This window comes from Brienomyrus brachyistius, chromosome 2 (assembly GCF_023856365.1).
Source record: "Brienomyrus brachyistius isolate T26 chromosome 2, BBRACH_0.4, whole genome shotgun sequence".
In the NCBI taxonomy this organism is placed as follows: Eukaryota; Metazoa; Chordata; class Actinopteri; order Osteoglossiformes; family Mormyridae; genus Brienomyrus; species Brienomyrus brachyistius.
The window spans coordinates 25,853,018-25,876,518 of record NC_064534.1 but is presented as its reverse complement, the minus strand read 5'-3'; the positions used below and the strand labels follow the sequence as shown (position 1 = coordinate 25,876,518).

At 38.2% G+C, this 23,501-nt stretch overlaps 1 protein-coding gene across 2 annotated transcripts in view; it reads left to right on the top strand.

The window, feature by feature from the left end:
* Positions 1-23,501, top strand: part of msh3 (mutS homolog 3 (E. coli)) — a 67,368-nt gene that overhangs the window by 37,572 nt on the left and 6,295 nt on the right. For both annotated transcript variants that reach the window (XR_007384725.1, XM_048991478.1), the window contains exon 20: positions 1,911-2,068. Coding sequence is in view for 1 of the 2 variants with exons in the window: in XM_048991478.1 (XP_048847435.1) it covers positions 1,911-2,068 (158 nt within the window). In the remaining variant the exon portion in view is untranslated. The remainder of the gene's footprint in view (positions 1-1,910; positions 2,069-23,501) is intronic.

The following is a 23,501-nucleotide window of genomic DNA, read 5'->3' as shown; positions in this document are numbered from 1 at the left end:
CATGCCTCACAAGCGCTCATGTATCTATCCCTGTGTCTGTGTGACTTAAATTGCTCTTGTGTGATTATTGTTGTTGTTGATCTGGTTATAGTTGCCTTCCCGATCATGGCGTGCATGTTTGCTTGTACCTTGTGGGTACTCTGTCCCATCCTCGCAATGTTTGCTTGTACCTTGTGGGTACTCTGTCCCATCCTCGCGATGTTTGCTTGTACCTTGTGGGTACTCTGTCCCATCCTCGCGATGTTTGCTTGTACCTTGTGGGTACTCTGTCCCATCCTCGCGATGTTTGCTTGTACCTTGTGGGTACTCTGTCCCATCCTCGCGATGTTTGCTTATACCTTGTGGGTACTCTGTCCCATCCTCGCGATGTTTGCTTGTACCTTGTGGGTACTCTGTCCCATCCTCGCGATGTTTGCTTGTACCTTGTGGGTACTCTGACCCATCCTCGCGATGTTTGCTTGTACCTTGTGGGTACTCTGACCCATCCTCGCGATGTTTGCTTGTACCTTGTGGGTACTCTGTCCCATCCTCGCGTGTTCTTAGCTTGTATAACTCTCCCACCATGTGTTCACCTTACAGTCCCCGTTTGGTGCTCCTTGGATGCTTGTTGCAGGCTCGTTAAGGACTATAATAAAGAGCAGGTTCTGTTCTGACAAGCAGGTTTCCTCGTCCTTAGCTGCTTGCACCATGAAGAATTTTTTAAATAGTATTTGACATAAATTCCCCACAGTTCCCACGAGGATGGCCACACTTCTTATGTATAGCCGGCATGTACGGCTCTTCCGGATATGGGAGGCATATTCATCAGTGTCCTTCTGTATTTTGACATACTTATGGTGTTCAGTACCTGTTAGTACTGCAGTGGTAGGCAACTGGTTGATGGCGATATATGACGCTTCCAGTTGATTGCTATACGACTTCCACTATAATCCCCCACACCTGGAAAATATACCAAGGGGACCCCTCCCAAACCTGGTTAGCAAAAAACAGGGAATCCTGTAGTTGGCAAAATATACTGGGGGAGGCCTTCCCCCGATCGACAAAATCTGATATTGTTTTTTTTGGTAGCTTGACAGCGTATTTTCTTTGTAAAAGTAGCTCTCACTATTAAAATTGTGGGAGACCAATGATGTACTGTATTGTTAACCAAAAAGTTGCTTGCTGCCAGGCCATTAAATGTCTTGTAACTTTCGCTTCATCTGTCTAAGTCCCATGAAAGGGATAGTAAGAAGTATGACTTTCATTAGCACACTATCTGTCATTTCTCTTTGATGAAATGTCTTATAAAGCTCAGCATAATGTTCATGGCCTGTTATTTCATTGCAGTGAATTACTGTAATGTATGTTAGTTTTCTTCATACTGTAGAAGTCAATAGAAGTATTTTATTCCCTTCATAAATAATGGTCCCATCTTGTTTTCACAAACAAACTAAATCTATATATCACAATTTAAAAATAGTTTCTGTAAACAGAGTCATTAGGGATATGTTGTTGTTACAGTTTAATGAATGAAAAGTTTATTCATTTTTTACGATGATTTATATTTAATGATATTGCAGATAATAACAGAATAATGTAGCGTTTCACAGTCCCAGGAAGGTGATTGTTACTGAGGTGCTGAAACTGCCACATCTGGCACCAATCATCTAATATTTAAAATTACATATATCATAACTCTTAAGATCTAATTCACAGTAGGTAAACTTCTTGACCTTGTCTGCATGCTGATTATATTCAGTTTCCACCATATAATTTGTTAATAATCAAGTATGCCTAATAATGTATGTGTAAATGTTTGCATGTATATGTAAATACACAGAGTTAAATGCTGATATTAAATGATGGATATTGTGTTTTATCAGGATACTGTGTTTGGATTTAAGGAGTTCATCTCTGTGTCTTTTGCACAGGGAAATGGCAAGCGGGTCATGATCATCTCTGGGCCAAATATGGGCGGAAAGAGCTCTTACATCCGGCAGGTGGCCCTCATCGCTATCATGGCCCAGTTAGGCTCCTTTGTGCCGGCACAAGAAGTCACAGTCAGTGTTCTGGATGGCATCTATACCAGGTACTACAGCACTACACATAACGCGTATGGCTTTAGGACCGGTCCGCAACAAAGTATTTCATGACTGTTTTTCAAATCTTGCAGACATGCTATATGCGTGAAAATCTGGAAGCTATCACATTTTGAGGCAAATCAAAATTGAAGCGATGCCGCTTAGTGGCAGAAAAGTAAAGGGTTTGTGCAAAAGACATTTGACTTTGTGATGTGATGATCTGTGATGGATTTTACTCGCACTTTGCATAAACTTTGTATGTATAAAATCTGATTTAATTTTGAGAGAAATCGCGCCCGAATTTAAGCAGTAGTGCTAGCAGCTGAAGGAAAGGTCAGTTGGATCTCGCATCTCGTGAGCACAGTGGTTGTATTCAAAGTATTCGATGGATCATTTTCAGTTTGTTTGCTGGCTGCCAAAATCTATCATGGGGAATTTAGTTGTATTGATAAGTTTGAGAAACACTGGATTTAGAGGTGCTCCAATCCATTTGCAGCTAATTTAAATCAACTGATTTTCAGTCTGGCCTTTAATTCCAATTTTGTAGATGACGTTCAGTATGTGTGTAAAATATGTGTATGAGGTTTCAAACACAGCAGCAGCGTACTATATTGTCACCGGCCTGGGAGTTTTAACAGATATTTGGTTAAGATGAAAGATTTGCAGTTTGCAATGTATGAGCTCACAGAGGATCATCTGCTAAAGCACTCAAGGTTTATCTTTTTCCATCATGTACAAGTATTGACAGGGTGTTTCTGGGTTATTAAACGGTCTTAAGTCATAGACTGGAGATGAACCAATTAAGGTTTTGAAAAGTATTAAAAAGTCTTAAATTTAAATGTACTAGGTCTGAATTTTTTGAGGTCATAAACCTTTCATTTAAGTTTTAATGTGACAACACTCTTAAGGGGTACACTAATTCAGTTTAACCGGCTTAGCTGGATTACCTGGAGTTAAACATTGAATTTTCAGTACAGTAAGTATCCTCATTAAGATTCAGGGACAGCTTGTACTTACAAACGGACTGCTGTAAAGCCTATGATATTAAAAATTTCAGTTAAATACGATGGTTTGTAATAATGAAAGCACATGCTACTTTGTTGCGCTCATGGAAACACTATGTGGCTTCAGCGTTTGTTGTAATGTTACCTCACAAATACCCCTCCTGATATGCAAAACATCAGTGGAATGAGTGTTAACTTTAAATATGATTGTTTTTCTTTTTTTCTATTTAAACTGTTTTTTTTAATAATTAAAAAAGCACTTTTACAATGACCATATCAGTACTATGTACTGTATTATTATGTTTAAGATATTAGTTTATTTGCAAGTGTTTGTGTTTTATATGCATAGAAAGGTAAAATTATATGCTATATACTAAGGCAAACATTTGCCTAACTGACGCTAAATAAGAACCGTATGTACCTGTTCTGATTTAGCTACAAATTCAGGTTAACGGCAGACTTTGGAAAGCATCATGTTCATATCCCTTGATCATATCTTGGTCATATCCATATGCACATAATGCTACAGTAATTTACCCCGTGAGCTTATCCTTTTTCAATTAGGGGATTGTATCACAAAGCAGGATTTCTTGCTTAGCTCGATAACTTGTCAGATTTAAAGTAGTCTGGGCTAAATGTAAGAGAACAAAGAGATAGTCCATTTAAACTGGGGTACCTGTAATATGACAAGTTATCCGGCTAAGCAACAAATCCAGCTTTTTGATACAGGCCCCTGTTCTGGAGTATACCCCTTCATTTTGATAACATTTGATATAAATAACATGAGAGCATTTTTTAGTGGGAGTTTCACAGTTGATGCTAAAAGTTGCACCAGCTGAATGTAGCTCTGTATCAGAACACACATTAGCTAGGTATCCTGTCTATGAAGTAGCAAAACATGGGAAAGTGTAAATTCAAATATTCAAGGATTTGTTCAATCTGGCACTGTATATTCTCTTAATGTTAGAGAATGGAACATTAAATGTCATAATCTAAGTCCATTGTTTCTCTCTTTTGATTGAAGTTTCATGGTAGGAGGATTTCTCACAATTGAGTCACCTGTGCCTTGACTGTCACCTTGTAAAGTTTGATTTATTATTCACACATCAATTGTTGGAACTTTTTTTGATACAAACGCGAATGAAAAGTGGGTGTAGTTACTGTCGTGTAAATGTATGTCAAAGCATATTTCTGCTTGCAGTTTAGCATTAATTTCGGCTTGAAGTGATATTAAAAAGGTCTTTAAAAGTCTTAAATTTTAAAATGGATTTGAGAAAACTCTTCTTTACACAGCATGTAGTTAGAGTATGGAATAGTCTTCCTGTTAGTGTAGCACAAGCTAAAACCCTGGGTTCATTTCAATCAGAGCTAGATAAGATTTTAACAACTCTGGGCTATTAGTTACCGAAAGTTCTCCCCAAATGAGCTTGATGGGCCGAATGGCCCCCTCTCGTTTGTAAATTTCTTTTGTTCCTGTGTTCTTATGTACAGACAGGTTTAGTACAGCTGTGCAAATTTTGGATTAGAAGAGGAATAGACTCTCTCCAAAAATGCAGAGTTGCTTAAATAAATCTGCCTTCATTTCTTGGAAAATCTCAGGCCTGTAAACAAGAGACAAATTCAGACTTTTTTTTTTTAATTTTGATTAGACTTTCATCTAAAAATGCTCTGTTCATTTAGACATTAACCACCACCCAGTCTTCATTAAATATTACACTGAACCTGTACATACACAGGCTGTTATTGGTTAGCTTGATAAACAGTAAAATTACTGAATTTACCAGGCATATTTTATTTTATCTGGAAATGTATACTGTACATTGTAGAAAATGGCACATGGACACAGGTTCATAATAATAATAATAATAAAAAAACATTCTTGTGAGTTTTCTGTAGTCTTCCAGACAAAGGACTGTGTTTTCAAGGCCTAAAATTTCTGCCAAGATTGGCAGACAGGTACATCTCCTGCATACTACATCCCAGAACAGACCCACGCATTAATTACTAAGCTTGATCAGTGGTGTTTTTCCTCTGTGTTGGAGAAATTTACTTCCCACACATGCACACTGTGCTAGAAGAGAGATCCGGTGAAATACTTTATAATACAGCGAGACTTAGTTGTTGTAGTTGTATTAGGGGAGTTGCTGAGTAATTGCTGGGATGTCCTTCCCAGCATGCTTTGCAGGTATGCATAATGTCAGTTGTTTGTTACTGTACATTGCATTCTTTATTAGTTTTACTTTATAGATTTTTTTGTCTTTTGGTGAAGGTTGTGGTTTGCTTGTTGTTCTGTGTCAGATTCTCCTATAGGTGTGTTCTGTTAAGGTCAACCACCTTCATAGTGTTAAAATTGCAGAATGACAGCCAGCGTCCTTGTATTGTGTTCTGTAAGTGGGTGTATGAAACAACAGAAAGCTTGTTTGTCTCACCAGGCTCTCAGCCTGGATGCGGCGCCATGGTGCTGTGCAACAGTCACGCTCAAGGTCCCATTTCGGACTGTTCTGCTCATGAACACCATGACACATTTTTTTACAACATCCAAAAAAGAAATATTTGGGTCAGGCACAGGACACACATGGACACATGACAGCAAAAACTTATGAAACAAACCTAAAATCCAGAATTTTAATTACTGAAGACTGTGCTGTTGCATCCTCTGGAAACAGAGGATTTCTGTTAAATGATAAATGATGTTTTTTTCATTGTAAATTGTTTTCTTTCTCCCGTATATTTTGCCTTCATACCAGGTTTTATACCAGTTAGGCTTAGGCTGGTAAAAAGTGAATATCACTAGTTTTGAATGGTTCCGTTGCATTACAGGTAGTGTTAGTCTCCCATTTCAGGTAGTCTCCCATTTCAGAATAATATTGGAATTTTAATTAAGGGAGGTGGACACAACTTAGTGGAGCATTCATGATGAATTTTCTCATATATGCTCATGTTTTGTTTCAGGACACATTTTATTTGTCCTACGATGACTCTAGAGATGGGTGACAATGAATGTATTTTTGATTTCTTGTCAGGCCTGTAAACATTTTTGAATAGGTTTTGCCTCAGGACTGGAATATACAGTCCCTGCTCACCATACAGTAATAGGTTTGTGTTTTGGTGTTGAGTGTATTTTTAATAGATATCGTTCACCTATTTTTAACCCACTTAACCCCAGATAGATTTGTTTGGAGCACCAAGGGAAAAGCAGAGTGGAATCTGAGCCACAGAAAAGGAGCTGTTGAGCGTATTAGCGTCTAGATCGATGGATTCCTGATCAGCCACAAAAAGAGATTAAATTCAGAGGCACATTGACCAAGAATAAAAATTGTCTCTCAAATAATGAGCTGTCCTTTGTTTCAAATGTTAATTGTATTGTGTCCCCGACTCATGTCATTTTGTGATAATTAATGCATGAAAAAAATGTATAAAACTTAATATAATTTCCAAACTATTAGAAAGTAAATGAAACATTTCCTACTTCAAAATGGACATATTGGTAATATTGTGATATGTGGTCCCTTTTTAAACTTGCCTGAGCCAGCATTTCAATATTTGAAAAAGAATGAGCAGATTGTAAAATCTCCAAATATAGATATTATTTTACAAGAAATACTCATAAAGACTTTGTAGAGATGTTCATTATTTCTCTATACAAATTTTCTCTTGGATATTACAATAATAAGTATTTCCTTTATTTTAAGAAACGAAGTTTTATGTTGTGGCCAGTGTTGTTGTTTTGTTACTCATCAACCTTTGTTACTCATCAACAGACAAGATATTTGCCCAATCATGCATTTCTTGTTTTTGTGCGGCTTCCATTCAGCATTTGTTGTCAGTTGAGTCGTTATCGCTGACAATTGTTTATTAAATTCCGAACAAGGTTATGCTTTTTTCCTTCCTTCTCGTTGTCATGGAAACAGGAAATGAAGCTGAATGCAGAAATCCTACCAACACCTTGGTTGGTGTTTGGCAGAGTGCAGACATGTTCAGTAAAAACAAAAATAAAAAATGAAGATGAAAACGAAAAAAGAAAGATAGCTAAGTATGAATACAACAATAATATTTTGGGTCAAAGGTAAATGTATACTTCTCCCAATTGCCGACACATATTTACTATTATTAATTGAGCAGATGCTTTCATCCAAAGTGATGGACATTTTTTGAGGAAGCAGGGAGCAATTGGGAGTTAAGGGCCTTGTTCAAGGGCCCTGCGGTGAAATCGCTCTGCTGACCCATGGAGTTCATCTGGTGACCTTACAATCACAGGTACATCATCCTCACCCACTGAGCTGCACACTGCTTATCCTAGTGAAGGACTCACTCTCCTAGCAAACCTTTAGCCAGTGTGAGGATTCCCTGGAGTGAGGACTGTTATCTACTCTCTGTACTGTATCTCACAGAGAAGGAATCATGTTGGAAACAGCCTTGTAGTTGAAGTTTTCATTGCCGCATTTATGAATTCAAGGTCAGAGTTACTGTAACAAAGCCATAGAAAACACGCCAACTAATGCCATGCACTTTCCTTCGGGATTAATAATGTATGCAACCATCCATGATTTTCCGTGCTAAATTAAGAGGTTACTTTGTAATTTGCTGTCCATTGATGTTTACGACCTTTAATTCTAAATGCATACATGTAATTGGAATCACACAGTTATATTCTGGTCACTTTATTAGGTACACCTATCTAGTACCAGATAGGGGTCACCCTAAATCTCCATCTGGAAGGTTTTACTGTTGGGTGCTTTTGGATGCAGCTGAAGGTTTTTTCCAGTTACAGTCTGCATGTTCATTCCAGAGCCTTGTTAAACAAGATGAGAGAGGATTGTTTATGAGCTATTAACGTTTTGGAGATAGATTTATGGTAAAAATTATCAAAGGCATCAGAGTGACACTGTGAGGGCTTGAGTTGTTTGCCCTTGTTCTCGCCTGTCGTGGCCCAGAGTCCCAATTTTTGAAAGATGCAGCTTCTTTTGAGCATCGCTCCTTACGACACCCAGTTGAAGTGCTCTTACAATTAAGCTCATGTTTGTATCCAGATGGTTGACAGCATCCGCCCATTTCTTCCCAGTCTGGTTTTGTGTTCTTCAGAATCTTGGACAGCTTGAGCTAAACAGACCAGCCATGAAGGACTATTTAATTGGGCCATATGAGCAGGCTTCATATTCATGCCTTTTCATGGGTAATTCCTCAATGGTCCAGGTAGACACCTTAAATTGCTGGTCATAGTCAGCACCATTGGCAAGCAGTTATATGGAACCTTTCTGGAGATAAACAGCTGCCTTTCCCCAATCAGTTGCCAGACAGCGTCCCAGACTCTCACTATGTTCTCTACTGTATGTATCTGTGTTCCATTCAGTAGGTGCATAATATACATTTACATCAGACATTCCAACTCTGCCCAGGATACCTTCCTTCTTTGGGTGTGGCAGCATTGTAGATCAGTTATCCTCTTTATGGTATCTGGTTTTTGGTGTCATTTGTCTTTAGTATTGATGACAATATCCTCCACTTTTCTCAGCCCTTTTTATATAGTCTTATTATCAGAGAAGCCAAGATCCCTTTAACTTAATTGCTTCATCCCAAATCTGCATGAGCTGCATTGATCTCTGTTTTTCTTCCAGCTTAGTCAAACCTTGGGACATGTGTGCAGGGAGCATGTCTCCCACAGTGATTCTCTCTGCATTTCTCCACATGATTCATTATAATTAAAGCTCACTGCATTTTTATTTAAGTAATCTTGCATTGCATCAAAGGTAATAATATTCAGTGGCCTTTGTCATTTTCTGTGTGCTCTTCTTCAGTTCAAATTTATCTTTGAAATAAATCATGAACGCAAGATTTAGTCTTCATATATTTTATTTAGGGCCAGTCCTCCCTTCTCAGTCATGAATGTAGCTATTTCAGATATGGTATCAGGGCTGTTAACATGACTACAACAAACTGGTGGAAGTGTGAATTATGACTCACTGGTAATTTAAGCCACTGTACTGCACTCCACTCAACCAAGTGGGGAACATGGGTCATGCCGATGATCAAAATGTGAGTATGGGTTGTGTTAACAACCTATAGGGTATATTTGACCTCAGAGAAGCTGATGTTTACTTTTATTAGGATCCAATTACTTAATGCGTTACTGTCCTCTATTGTGTGGAAGCCTCCAGCAAGCAGCAAACAGGTCAATAGGACAAGTCAAGAACTTCGAATAAACAGTAGTCTTTACTTGGCGATGTTGTAGGAGATATGTCTGTTCCTTAAGCCATTAAACACCCATTTGTGACATCACCTGTTGGACTATTATTTAATGAATTACCAAGTTATTTTGTTGATTTACTTATGATTGATTCTGATATGATGTCATAGTTCTTTGGTATTCAAAAATTTAAGAGTTGTGATGCTTAAGTTTCAAGGGTTTTTTTTAAATTATTTTTTAACGAAGAGTGTTTTATCCATTGGGCTTGAACTGCAGTCCTCTTCTCAATGGCAACCTTGTACTCCCTCACATATAACTCTTCTTCTTATCCTAGTCAATCTGCTCACTCAGCTTCTCTCTAATGTAAGCCTCTTGTTGAATGCTTATCTGTATGGTTGATATTCCTTGCGCCTGTCTGGTCATGATGTCTCAGTGTACTCATAATTTTGACAACTAAAAGTGCTAAACAATTGTATATATTTAATTTTTCAAAACATATACATTATGGAATAACATAGTTCTGATAGTAAATGTACTATGTATCATGGCTAATATATAAACTAAATTATAAATCACTTTTAGGGCTGAGAATTGATGAACACAAAAACAAAAAAAACATTTATTTGCACAGTGTTCCAGTGTTCTGCGATTAAATAATCATGCCTAATACAATAATATAATATATTTATATTAAAACTTAATGAATCCCCACGCTTTGTGAATTATCTCAAAGATATATGGGTCTTTGTCACAAACTTATTTGCATAATTAAAATTAGTTTGAAGACGGACTCATATCTCATATTTTACAACTTCATTGTCTATGCTGTTAATTTTGCCTATAGTGTGGGTAATCAGTTTTGTTATGTTACCATTTATTTCCATAATAAGTAAAAGTATTTCATAAAATCCAGAGCAAGAGTTACTGAGATGAGAAAAAAAAATGACACAACAAACAAAAAATTGAGGAAAAATATACATCTTATCAGACAAATTAATTATTTATTATGGGTTACGTGCAATAAAATATTAAAAACTTATGTAGTTTTGTGTTACAAATGTGTAGCTATCTATTTGTTGAAACGGGTTTGAAAATCATCAAATCACAGCAGCAAATGACATTACCTTTCTAGGTATATTAAAATAATGTCAATTGCTCTGCACAAAAACCAAACACCTCATTTCATCATAACTTTTTTACTTCTACGGTTCATGAGAATGATTCATATTTTAATATTTTGTTTAATAGTTTAACTTAAACTTGTGATGCACAGATTATTCATTTCCGGCAAAAATAATACTTGCAAGCTAGATCAACTCAGTGTTTTTAAAAAGGCTCAATGAACAGATGGCAACAAGAAAAGTGAGCGTATTGTATTGTACATAGGGAAGTGAAATTATTATAATTTTTTAATGACATACCTTGGCGGTTAATGACGTACACCACATGCACTAACATATATACCACATGTACATATTATCACATGTACTTAACAGGCAGATCGATTTTAGCTATGAATTCTGACATTCTGTGCAACATCACAAAACCAGGAAGGAATATCATTGGTTTCCATTAAAATCTGTGATCATATTATTCTCCCATTTGGGTAGCAAAATACTGCATTTGTCAAAGTGTTCATTGAAATAATGTGTTATCACTGTAAAATGTATACAATACTTTAACACAACAAATTTCCCAGCCATAATTACTATATATAAAATTACTGTAGTGATATATGAACTAAATCTAAGCTTGTTAATGTTCATTTATTATTTAAATATGACTCATTAGTTAGTAAGTATGTAGATCTTTAAGGGACTAATGAATTCTGGTTATATTAAACAGTTTTAGCATATGTTCCCCAAATGAGCTAAAGGAATTTTTTACTTTTTAACATCTGTATACCTTTGAAAAATCCTGGTTTCCTGATTAATTGGTTAGTAATGTCAGCAGTAAAAAAAAAACAAGTATTGGAAAGTGTTACCCTTTTGGTAAAATCGAAACGAGTTTGATTTCCATTGTGCCACATTAGCTGTCTGTGGAGAAGATGCCCAAGGAGCTTGAAACTGGCCAGTGTACCTCCCTGTGCACCATGACTCCTCTCGAGTTGCTTTATGAAGGCTGCATCTTGTAGACTGTGGCTGATAGCACACAGATCGGAATGGCTGCTGCTGGGAATGTTGGGAATACCAGATGTTTCCTTTTGGGGGTAGGGATGGCGGCATGGCTTGGCATAATTCTCCGTCCTCTTGAAGATGCTTTCTCAATCCCCCTCATGCTGAGTGGCGTATATTGAACTATGGTCCTTCAAGAATGAGCCAGGCATCACCAAAGGTCTCGGTGTCCCTCATAACCAGTTTTTTGTACATGCTGAAAAGTAGGAACATTAAAAAGATGGAAATTTATGTGATGTGCCTTATAGTGGGATATACTGTAGGCAAACAAGTAGTTTTTATTGAATATAAAATTTATTTTAACTAAATTACGCATTCAGTTATTAATTATTTTATATCTATAAATTATACCTTTCAGCTACCTAGGATTGTGAGTTAAATTTATGATCATGATTAAAGTACTGACTTTTATAACGTTATATTCTGTACTTTACGGAGGTGAGTATCTTTAGAGTAATATTCGAGAGGGGAAACGTGAAATACGTATATGAAAACAACCTTTTTTAAAAAAAAAAACTATTCTGTGAGTCATTATGAAAGAGCTGCAGTAGGTTTGTATCAGTTGAGCTTTCTCTCATGCATTGAAAAGGTTTTTTGACTTAGATTACCATGCTCAACACTTGTAAAAAACCAGAGATTTAACCACAAATAACAAGGACATTGCGTGATGTTACACACCTTTCATTCATTTCATTCACACACATACCCAGTCATGGTGCCACACTCTCCGCTGTCTTGAGAGCTGATTGAGCTTTCTTCTCTCTCAGATGATTCAGTCATTGTCTTCATGAGCCTTTTTGGGGGTTATGGATGGTGTTATGTTTTATGTGATCCGATATGTATGGGTAATAGAGATGATGTTTTTTTCCCATTTGTTCAGATACGTCTGTGTGCTTTAAGCTTCGCATCTTCCCTCTTGTTCTCTTATAGGTCATTCTCACAAACCCATAGCATATCAATTTTCTCTAATTTTTAAAATTAGACTAAAATTAGACTAAACTGTCAATTTTGCCTCTGGGGTAGTTTTGTTATATTACCATTTATTTATTTAATAAATTAAAGCATTTCACCAAATTTAAGGACATGGTGAAGAAAAAAAAACATTCAATCAGAGGAACAAATAACTTTGTTTTAATATACAGTACGTCTTAGACAGTCAAAGAAAATGATGATTAAAAGTTTGTGTAAAACTATTATATTATGTCTATAAAAGTGTGTTAGCTTAACTATTTCAAGCCTCTGCTATAATCACCGCAGTATTTGCAGCACCCATCCAGTATTCACATGTATTTTTTGACTCGACCACTAGAACATCTCATATGACTAATGAGTACCTCACTTACTTTTAAAACCCATCCATCCATTTTCCAAACCGCTTATCCTACTGGGTCGCGGGGGGTCCGGAGCCTATCCCGGAAGCAATGGGCACGAGGCAGGGAACAACCCTGATAGCCTCCAACTTTTAAAACCTATTTAGTTAATTAATTAAATAAGCTGGTGGTGAAATTTAACAAATACAAGGAATGGCAAGTGTGCCCCCAAGGAGGGGTTTGGGAACCAAAGTGGTGTTCATCTAGCTGTCCAGTAAGATATCAGTAGCTTTTTGGAAAACAGAAGAAATCCCTGTTAGGTTTTATTGCGTTACTCTTCATTTGCGTATATTCTAATGTCAAAATGTTTTTGCGCTGAGCAAATATACACATACTGTCCAGATGATCAGTTGTCAACAATATTTTTTTCAATTAGACTTTTGCGCAGTGCTGTATCTACAAATTTCATGTAATGTCAGTTGTTCTACATGAAACAAAAAATGCTATTTCAACATATATATATATATATATTTTTTTTTTTATTTAATTTTTTTTTCTTTAAAAAGTGCTCAGGTTGGTGAGAATGACCCTTATTCAGCTCCTCTGCAGCAGTGTTCAGGGTTTCGGGACCTGGCTCAAAGGCCCGCTGGCAATGTTACCTATTCTGCTGAGCACAGGATTTGACTTGGCGACTTTCTGATCACAGGCACAGAGGGCTGACACATCACTCCAGAAAGGGGCGGTGGGGGGGGGGGGGGGTTGTAATTTAGCGATTGTCTCACTGCTGTTGAATATAACAACACAGTTATCTTTGTTGGTACAGCTACATATGATTTTTGTGCCATTTGTTATAATTCAGTTCAGTATATAATCGATCGGGGCGGCATGGTGGTGCAGTGGTTAGCACTGTCGCCTCACACCTCTGGGACCCGGGTTCGAGTCTCCGCCTGGGTCACATGTGTGCGGAGTTTGCATGTTCTCCCCATGTCGTCGTGGGGTTTCCTCCGGGTACTCCGGTTTCCCCCCACAGTCCAAAAACATGCTGAGGCTAATTGGAGTTGCTAAATTGCCCATAGGTGTGCATGTGTGAGTGAATGGTGTGTGAGTGTGCCCTGCGATGGGCTGGCCCCCCATCCTGGGTTGTTCCCTGCCTCGTGCCCATTGCTTCCGGGATAGGCTCCGGACCCCCCGCGACCCAATAGGATAAGCGGTTTGGAAAATGGATGGATGGATGGATATAATCGATCAGAGGCTCTCCATGGATCAGGTTTGCCACCCCTGTACCAGATATTCGATGAATATGCTGTCTATTTGATTGTTCAACTTGGACACTTTACACTTGTGCAGATGTTGCTGTCTACTTTCCCAAAAGCATGTCTTCACTGTGTGTTTATAAGAGGTAGATAATCGTGCTGGCGTTGGTCCGATTGTGAGGAGGATGGTAGCATTTGTGTCATGTACCACCGCTGATATATGGCTGATGCATTTTGAGCCTTGGATTTGCTTGTCATTGGAGTTTCTGTGCTTGGCTGATCAGGGATTCGTGTCTAGAACAGATGGAGGCTCCCCTTCCTCCCCCAGTTTGTCCACAGCTTTGGATCGGCTCTCGTGCTGCTCCGTGTCATGATGTAACGTGGTATAAGAGTGTGGCGGCTGGGCTCCCCCTGCCCACTACTGTCGCAGTCTTGTCACACTTAGGGCCCAGGTCAGTGAATGCGAAGCCTGATAAAAGTCATCCAGTATTAGGCAGGAAGTAGGGATGATACATGATAAATGAAGAAAGATTTTGGGAGTGTGTATTCTGTGCCAGTTCCTCAATGTCACATGTTCAGTGAGTAAAATTTGTATGTAGTTTCAAATTTGGGTCTTATTTCCTATTGCCTGACATTGATGAGATCATAAGGGCTTAGTTGTCGTAAGATTTGCTCTGGTAGGACAGGGAGCAGGGGGGTGATGGGGGGGGGGGGGGTGGACTGCAGGGACTTTATATCAGCGTTTTTCAAACTTATTTGTCCTGGGGACCAGTCATGTCAGGCTTTGGGGCTGCAGGGCCCTCCATAAACGACCACCCCAACCCCCCGCCGATGATTATCTGCATAGATGGAGAGATGGATGGATGGATAGATAGATATTATTACTTTAGATAGAGAGTATTATTATTATTATAATACCTGACCTGATCTGACTGAATTTTGAATGGTGCAGAAGCGAGGCTCCGCGGTCCGGCGGGAACCCTCTCACAGACTGGCACCGGTCCGCGGCCCATAGTTTGAGAAACTCTGCTTTATATTATTATACAGGTAGGAGTATAAATGGAGAAGTTTAATGTAACTTAAAATGTTTATGGGTATAAAAAATGTAAACACTATTTATGTGAAAACACTGCTTTCATGTATAGTGAGACTCCTAGATAATAGCTTAGGCCATTAGCAGTAATCCTCAGGATTCCACTTTCCTCAGGGGTGCATTTGTAATCATTAGAGGTGCCATATGCTACGCAGCACTCGACCAGTGTCACACTGCTCTTTGCAGTTACGGATCCCTAGAAAACCTGTTCAGCTCACTGTCAACAAAAGAGGAAGGGGATGAGAGGGTGTACTTTTGCCAGCTGACTCCAGGGGTTGACGTAACCTTCGGCATGTGTTTGGCAGTCCAGATCAGCTAAGTTACCCTCTCTTTCTTCAGTGATTCACAGCATTCCCACATAGGCATAGCCGACACCCTCTGCTAGTTGTGTCCTGTGTGTGCTGTGTCAAATTTTGAGGCTGCTTTTAAAATGTAGATCCCCTGCCTGGATACTTACTACTCTCGGTTTGATTAAATTTTAATTGAAATATGACTGTAAATAGATGGAAATTTTTATTAAAATAACGACTTCATTATTACTAATAAACTTAAAAATAAAATAATCTTGAATATATACATATTGTATGGTATGAAATGAATTTTACTTTAGGGTTGTTTTCTCTTTGATATTGCCGTGGTCTTTCACCCAAGTGTTAAGTTTTTATTGTTGTGAAAGTTATGTTGGGGGTGGCGTGTAGCTCCGCCGGCTGAGGCTCTGCACCTGTGTTCAGGCGATGGCAGGTTTGGGCCTCGTCTTATTAGTTACATGTCCATTGAGCAAGACCCTTTACCCCCCCGCACTGGGGGCACTGCATGCAAACTGACCCCCTGCTGCGACCCCTAAGCTTGCTGTCACCTGTTTATTTGTCTGTATGTGTGTGGAGAGCGAGATGGCGTAGATGAAGAAAATCATTCCAATGTGCCTGTACTTGTGCAAATGAAGAATCATTTTATGTCATTTACATGTTGCACCAATCACTTTATCAAGCATAACCTGAACTTGGAGGAAATTCATTGATCTGCATATGGAGGCTGGGCTATCAGAAGCCTCATTTGAATGGTTCTTTACACACAAAGAACTGTGGGGATTTTATGTTTATAAAAAAAAAATAAAAAATCTTTTCCCATATTCTATCACAAATGCTTAAGAATAACATGGATAGATAGACAAGATTTTTAAATATATTAAATCCCTAGTAGACTTATTTTTTGGGCAGATTCATACTTGACTTGGGAAGTATTATGATAATATAGTATACGACAGTATTTTGAAATCCCCTCCTCCATACTCTATGAATTCCAAGATTTTGAAACACTGGAAGAGCGTTGCTTTTGAAAATACTGTAGAAATACCATATACTACGGTATACTGGTATAAAAATTTTCATATTCCCCAAGAGTATTTGGAATTACAGTTTCAAGCTAAATAAGTGAAAGATGCTTAGGTCTGCGAGTATTTAGGCATTGATGTATGCAATTTTGGAACCTATCCTGAATTTCTGCTTGAGGCAAATTATACTTGAATACACCATCCCTAAACAAACTCACTACCTCTGATAGATCTGATAAGCACAGTAATGGTCTTCCCCAATGAAACCCATACTAATCCTAAGCAGAGGTAGAAAGTTCAGGTCCAGAAAGTACAAATCCAGACCATGGTTTTGTTTCAACCAACTAGTTGAATACTCTGTGACTGTGACTCTATATACTCAGCTGGTTGGTTGAAACAAAACCCTGGTATGGATTTGTACTTTTTGGACCTGAAGTTTCCATCTCTGATCCTAAATAGGCTTCTTAGGATGCCTCTGTGTCCTTGTGCACTATTATTCCATTGAGCTCAGCAAACAAATTGTAGATGTTGTTACCCAAACCATCGTCCACAACACCCTCACTACTGTATTCATCATCACTTGGCCTCATAAGCCCATAGGTCTGTATTTTTATCAAACAGACCTCACTGTTGTGGTGCTCGAGGCAAAATAGGACAAACTGCCCCTCATCACATGGAAAGTTCTTTGTTGATTTCTTTTGTTCTGTTAATTAGGTTTTTGTCTGTTTTGTTTCTTTTATGGCAGTAATAAGTCATCCTGTATATTTCGGTTTCAGTGTCATTGAAAAACTGCTCTGCATTATTTATGTGCTATGCACATATTTTTTGTATTTTAAGGATTTGGGAGATTCTACAGGAATTATTTATTTGTTTATTGCATCTTCATAAATGCCGTAAGACGTCCATTTCTGTATCGTGTGCATGTGTCTTTGTACATTGTTTCTTATTTGTGATACAGCTGGTGAGGGATCTGTAAATTGTGCTGTTGTCATTGACAACCTGCAGTGAAGGGCAGGTTTTGCACAGAAGCCAAGAGTTGCTAAGCTACCCTCTGAGTCGGCAAGCGAGGGCCCAGTATGTTGCTGCGTGAGGTTTAACGCAAGCTTGCCGCTTTGTTACTTATCTATGCTTAAATACCTGCAAGAATTTGTTGATTTACTTTAAAAAGAGAAGACAACATTTAATAGGATTTCCTATACCCCTGACATGAGTACATTATTGGTGAAATGAATACATCTAGGATAATAATATTTATACATATGCGTAGTAGCTGTGGTGATGATGATGATTACGACAAAAGAATTACAGAGGTTTCACAAAGACATGTGAAATCAGCCCAGTCGGTAAATTGCGTATGGAATAATATGTAGGAATGGAAGTTCCTACGAAACACAGTCTTTTGTAACTGTTAACAAAGAGTTTTTTTATCCAGGACAATCCCAGAATACATAGCAATCACAGTTAAACTTAATTTGTATATGCCTCTTGTATTTAAAAATGTACGACCTTTGTTCATGTAAACCAAAGACACGAGAAACTCATCAGTAAGTTTAAAAACTTGTTACCTTTATCCACTTAGTCGTAACTGTAATGTTTCAGGTTGCTACAAGTATTAACAATGTCCTGTAGGAGCTGCAGACAGTTCTTATTCTGCCCATACTGGGAAAATGAATGGGATGATTGACATAACATGAGAAAATATACACCCATAATCTCTGGCTTTATAATCGTGGCACATAATTGGCACATAATGCATGGATCACTAAGAAACAGTGTGGATATCACTTTGCTCTTTGGAGAGAAGATGCCGAGAGCAAATACAGTTGAAAGTGATTCACTTTGGGTCTTCTTGGGGTGATGAGTATGTTGACATACCAGCCCATCTTGGACCCGCCAAGGAATAAATTAATTGACTGAATTTGTGATGATGCCTATAGCTGTAATTGTTCATGGATGGGATCCATAAATCCCTCCATCTTCTAATCATTCATTCTGGTTAGTGTCATAGAGAGGAAATTAGAATCTTTGAATAGGGAGGACATGCAAACTACATACACATGGACAACAAAGGTGGGATTCGGATCATCAGCTTTGAAGGTGTGAGGAAACCTCTACCCACTAAGCAACCACACTGCCCTCAAGATTGGGATCCTGAATTTTATCCTCCAGCTGAGGAGGATCTTTTTAATATAGAAGCAGTTCTGACATCTTATTTGGGAATAGAATCTTTGAACCCCTATTATGACTTATTTTGACTTGCCCTATGTAACGGTTTGTGAATCAGATTGCTTGGTGGAAATGACTTATAGTTTGTAGTCTGATCGTACACGAGCTAATGCATCCTACCCCAGCAGGCTGCTCAGCTCAGAAAGAGAAAACTGAAGCTGGCACTGAGATTTTGGGGAAAATCTGTCCATAGTGCTATGTTAAACTGTTGCCATATCCAAGTTATTTTTGCCAAAGGGAGTTGCTATGTCTTGCAATGAAGATTCTGTCATATAAAAAAAATTTGCCGTTAAAGTATGTGCTATTCAGATTCATGGCCTATTAGGGAAATCTTTCATAGAAGAGTCCACGTCACAAGCCACTATGGCAAATAATTTGTCTAGTTATTGATGTGGAATACTTTGGAAGTGTCTGATCTTAGTAGAACATGTATCTATTCCTTGATATTGTTAGATAATATACGAGTGCCAGAAGTACAGCCAGCAGTTGTAACATATCCAACTCAGTTTTGGTTCTGAGACAGCAGAATAGGCTCCATAGTAATTACCTGTTATAATGCAACTGAACCCATATCCATGGGCGGATTTCCCTTCTTTCTAAGGCTACAAGGGAGAATTGCACTGATATTCTATTTGATCCCTCATCCCTTCCAAACAGAATGCACTTGAAAGTCGTGGGACCATGTTTTCTATGTTCTCATTAACCAGAGGCTTTGAGGGATCAGTGGTGTATGTTAGTTTGACAAGAAATGGTTACTTTCTCAGTTAACGGTGAGGCCTAATCTGATGATGTAAGACAGCGTGAGAGGAGTTTCATATTGCACAATCCTGGCAGAGACATAAGATAAAACAATCATCCTGTTACAGACAATGCCAGATGGAGGGAATTCTTTGCTCTAGCTGCTCACTTCCATCTGTGATAGATTATTTGGAAAATTAGCTCAGTTTTACATAGCCAACTGACAACTGGTACCCACTTGGCTCAACGTCGAAAACTGTAACTAGACGGGTCAATAAAAACTTTTGGACTTTGTTTTGCAGATTCTCAAACCTATGTTTTGACCCTAAGTTCTCTTCAATTGGTATCATCAGATCTTCAAAGTTGAATATTACTAGACACTAGAGTGGGCAAATAACATAGGAATACAGACATTATTTGAGGACAGGAGGGGACCTGGGTTTAACACAAACAATGTCTAGAAATGAAAACACAAGTGACATTTCAACACAAGTGAAGAGCAAGATAAAATGACAGGTCTTGGGCTGTAGAAAGGGCTGTAGTGGGATGCGTTCTGAAGCATCAGGGTATGGGCGCCTTTCCTGGTGTGAGCGAAGGCACGACTGAGTCTTACGTAATAATTGGCAATAAGGCACATGTACAGAGGTAATTCACTTTACCTGTGTTTGCCCTGGGCGGGAATGTTCTCTTCCACCCATAGACACATTCAGAAATTTTGAATACTATTTCAGGTTGGATGCTAGAGGTGGTTTTGGCAGACAAGATTCATTGATGTGGTGCAGTGAAGAGTATTTATGTCTTAGTGAGCAGTGCTTGGATTGCTTTGCTACTCCAGTATGTATTTCTAATGGTGGAGTCATGATTGCTGACTCGGCTCAGGTGAGAAGTATGTAGTTTAATGGTACATACTGAATCTTGTTGTTTTATGACCTTTGTTCACGTCATACTGTAAATATGATTTATTTTTGAATTGGTTACATGCTGTGTCTGCACAATAATGTAGCGTTATTTATAGATGTTCACTATCAGTACAGCAATTTTCAGTACATAAGTATGAAATGATGTTTTATGCATCTTCAGTCTGTGATATCCTGCACCGCTACAGTGTGCTGTTTCATTTGTGAGAAAAAATCCAGTAATTCAGTAATTGGGAAAAATAATGTATATCCTGTATATCTCATATACGTACAGTACCAGTCAAAAGTTTGGACACACTGAGCCCTGGAAGAATTTTTCTTTATTTTCACCATTTTCAACATTACCATTTTTTCCCACCATTTTCTACGTGTTACATCAATACCGTGGAATGACCATATATGAAATTATGCAGTGACAAATCCATCTTTGATTCTTCAGAGCAGGCACCCATTTCCTGGATGACAGTCTTGGACATTCTTAGCTTTCTCGCAACCAGCTTCATGATGTAGTTGTTTCCATACATGTGGAACACTTGTTGGCTGCTTTTCGAAGTTTCACCTTCTAGTCTAGCTCACCTCAAGCCTTCTCTGTTATTGAGTGACTGTATTTTTTTCCCTTTTACAAAAAAATTATAATAATGTTACTTATTGCTGATTTCTTTTGGTGTGTCTATACGTTCTGTCATTTTGCATGGACCACCCAATGACCAATGATTCTTATATTTTTCATTTTAAAGTGAAAGTAATGAAACGTTAAACTTTTTTAGTATTTTACTACTACTTGATGGTTTGTGGGCAGAGTGGTGGCTCTGAGGTTAGGGATCTGTGCCGGCAATTATAAGGATGCTGGTTCGAATCCCATGAATGCCTGTAGTGATCCTACTCCAATGGGTCCTTGAGAAAGGCCCTCAACCTGCAGGTGCTTCATCCTGGGTATGATGTTAATCTACATCCAGCCCTGCAAGTGCGTCCTCTAACTTACAGGGAATATTTGGGGGTTGGTGGCAGGATTGGCACTCCGGCCACCAGAAAAGATTCACATTGTCCCATTCCACTCAAACTAGTGTGGTGCTGAGGTATCACCCGCTGCACTCAGGTTCTCATCGCTGAGGCAGTTTGTCATGTGGTGAGTGCAACAAAGCGCTATATCAGCAGACGCTCATTACCTCCTCCTTTGGTGGGTTGGACCAGGTCTAGCGATTGGCTAGTTCAGCGCGACTGTTTGGGGTGACTCCCAATGGTCAGGGGGGTGCCTTCTAAAGGCAGCTAAGGGGCTGGCATTATAAAGAGCAATTTGCTATAGTGTTTGAAACGTGAGGACAAAAAAAAAACAGAACCTCAGACTATTTCTTGCATGACTACTAATTCACAAAATAGCTTTATTTTTCTCATGTAACTTTGTATAACTTTTGTACTGAGTGGAATAACAATGGGAAGCAGGTATCCCCTTTTAGGACTAAATAAATTGAATCAGTGTTTATGATAGTGTTACTCTTCATACTGTTCAAATGGGTGTGACTTATTTTCTGGTTACAATTCCATCTGTAGCTGAATATACCCAATGGCAAACCAGGGGTGAACTGTGCTCTTCTGTTTATGTTAAGCACAATACAGCATTTGGTCATTATGTATTTCTGATTTAACTCATTTTCTGGCAACAGCTATCAGGAAACAATAAAAATTTAAATTGTGGAGTATTATATGAAATTGGAAGTTACATGCAGTGATAGTGTCATAGACATTACTGTATAAACATAACATTGTGACTGAGCCCTACTCAGCATGGTGAGATCACGGCTTGTATTCTCTCAAGGCTCCTCAGACCCCAGTTGCTGTGTGTACTGTATGCATGCAGATATCTGCTCTGCCCTCCCATTTCAGTTTGGCTATTTAATTACTGCTTTATTTGAGCTATTTTGTCAATATTTTCCCATGTTTTGAAGCTGCATTTCATGAAAATTAACATGAACTTAAGGAATTGTACTATTAGTTAAAAAAGTTAAGCTCAAAAAAAAAAAATTAAGCTCGGAAAAAATTTTTGACTCCTGCTCCCTGCCGTGTTTTTATAGGATGTGGCAGTAGTCTGTTCCCTTCCCTTTTTATTAATAGCATAGAGTTTTTATTACCATTGTATTGTTATGTGATGGTAAACATTTTTGAGCAAGATGATGAATAAGAATTCAAGCTCTTCATTGTCACTTCAGACCATTTCATTAGACTGATTTGCTGATCATTTATATATGGATTGTAGTTTAATTTCAGTTAATTCATGTCAATTGCACTACTTATGTTCAGTATCCTGTAATCTTTTGATTTTCATTGCAAATGTACGTGCACCTAACAGATTAATGTCTTAAATCTGATACAAATTACAAACATTATCACCATGTAGAATTTTAGAAGTTGCTGAGATTCTTTGCATAACCGTCTATGACTACAATAACTATTTATTTTAGCTTGAATTCAAGTTAATTGAAATTGTGAACTTTAGTAGAAGAAAACGAGCCTCGGGCTGCATTTATCAAACCATCTGTTCTCTCGTCTCCCTACTCGAAAGTGCCTGCACTGTGACACATGTAGACTTCAGGCCCACCTTGCTCATCAGTTGTTAAAGATAATAAACATGATGATAATAACTTATCCTGTCACAAGACTAATCTAAAATTAATTTGTTTCTTATACTACTTAATGTTCATTATCATCTGCATATTGTTTTACTTTCAAAAGACAGAATCTTCCAGCCTTTTATGCAATGCTAGGCATTTAACTGTAAGTAGTATGATGTGTATTGTATAGGTATTGTGTTGTATACACTGCATAATACTATATGTAATTAAAAAGTTTACAGTAAATTGTTCCACTGTTCTTCTATTAGACCTTCTTGTTCTTTGTCTATTGGAGGCAGTGGTGCTTATTAATTAGGAATCAGTTGTTGAGGATCTAGCTGCAATGTCATTTAATCACTGCACCACACGGTTTACAAAGACTTTTTTCTTTTTTCGCTGCCTTTTGCCATGCTCGTCTTTTTTTTATCAGAATACTGAAAATCAGTATTACAGTAACTATACTATTTTGCGTAAAGGTGTATTTATGGTAACTCAGAGGTAATCAGTGTCCGTCTCTGCTTGAAGCTGCATCATCTTTTCTGTTTTTGTGAGATATTCGTTCTGTCTCTGGATCATATTAGTGTTGAGAAGTCAATTTTCTGAGAA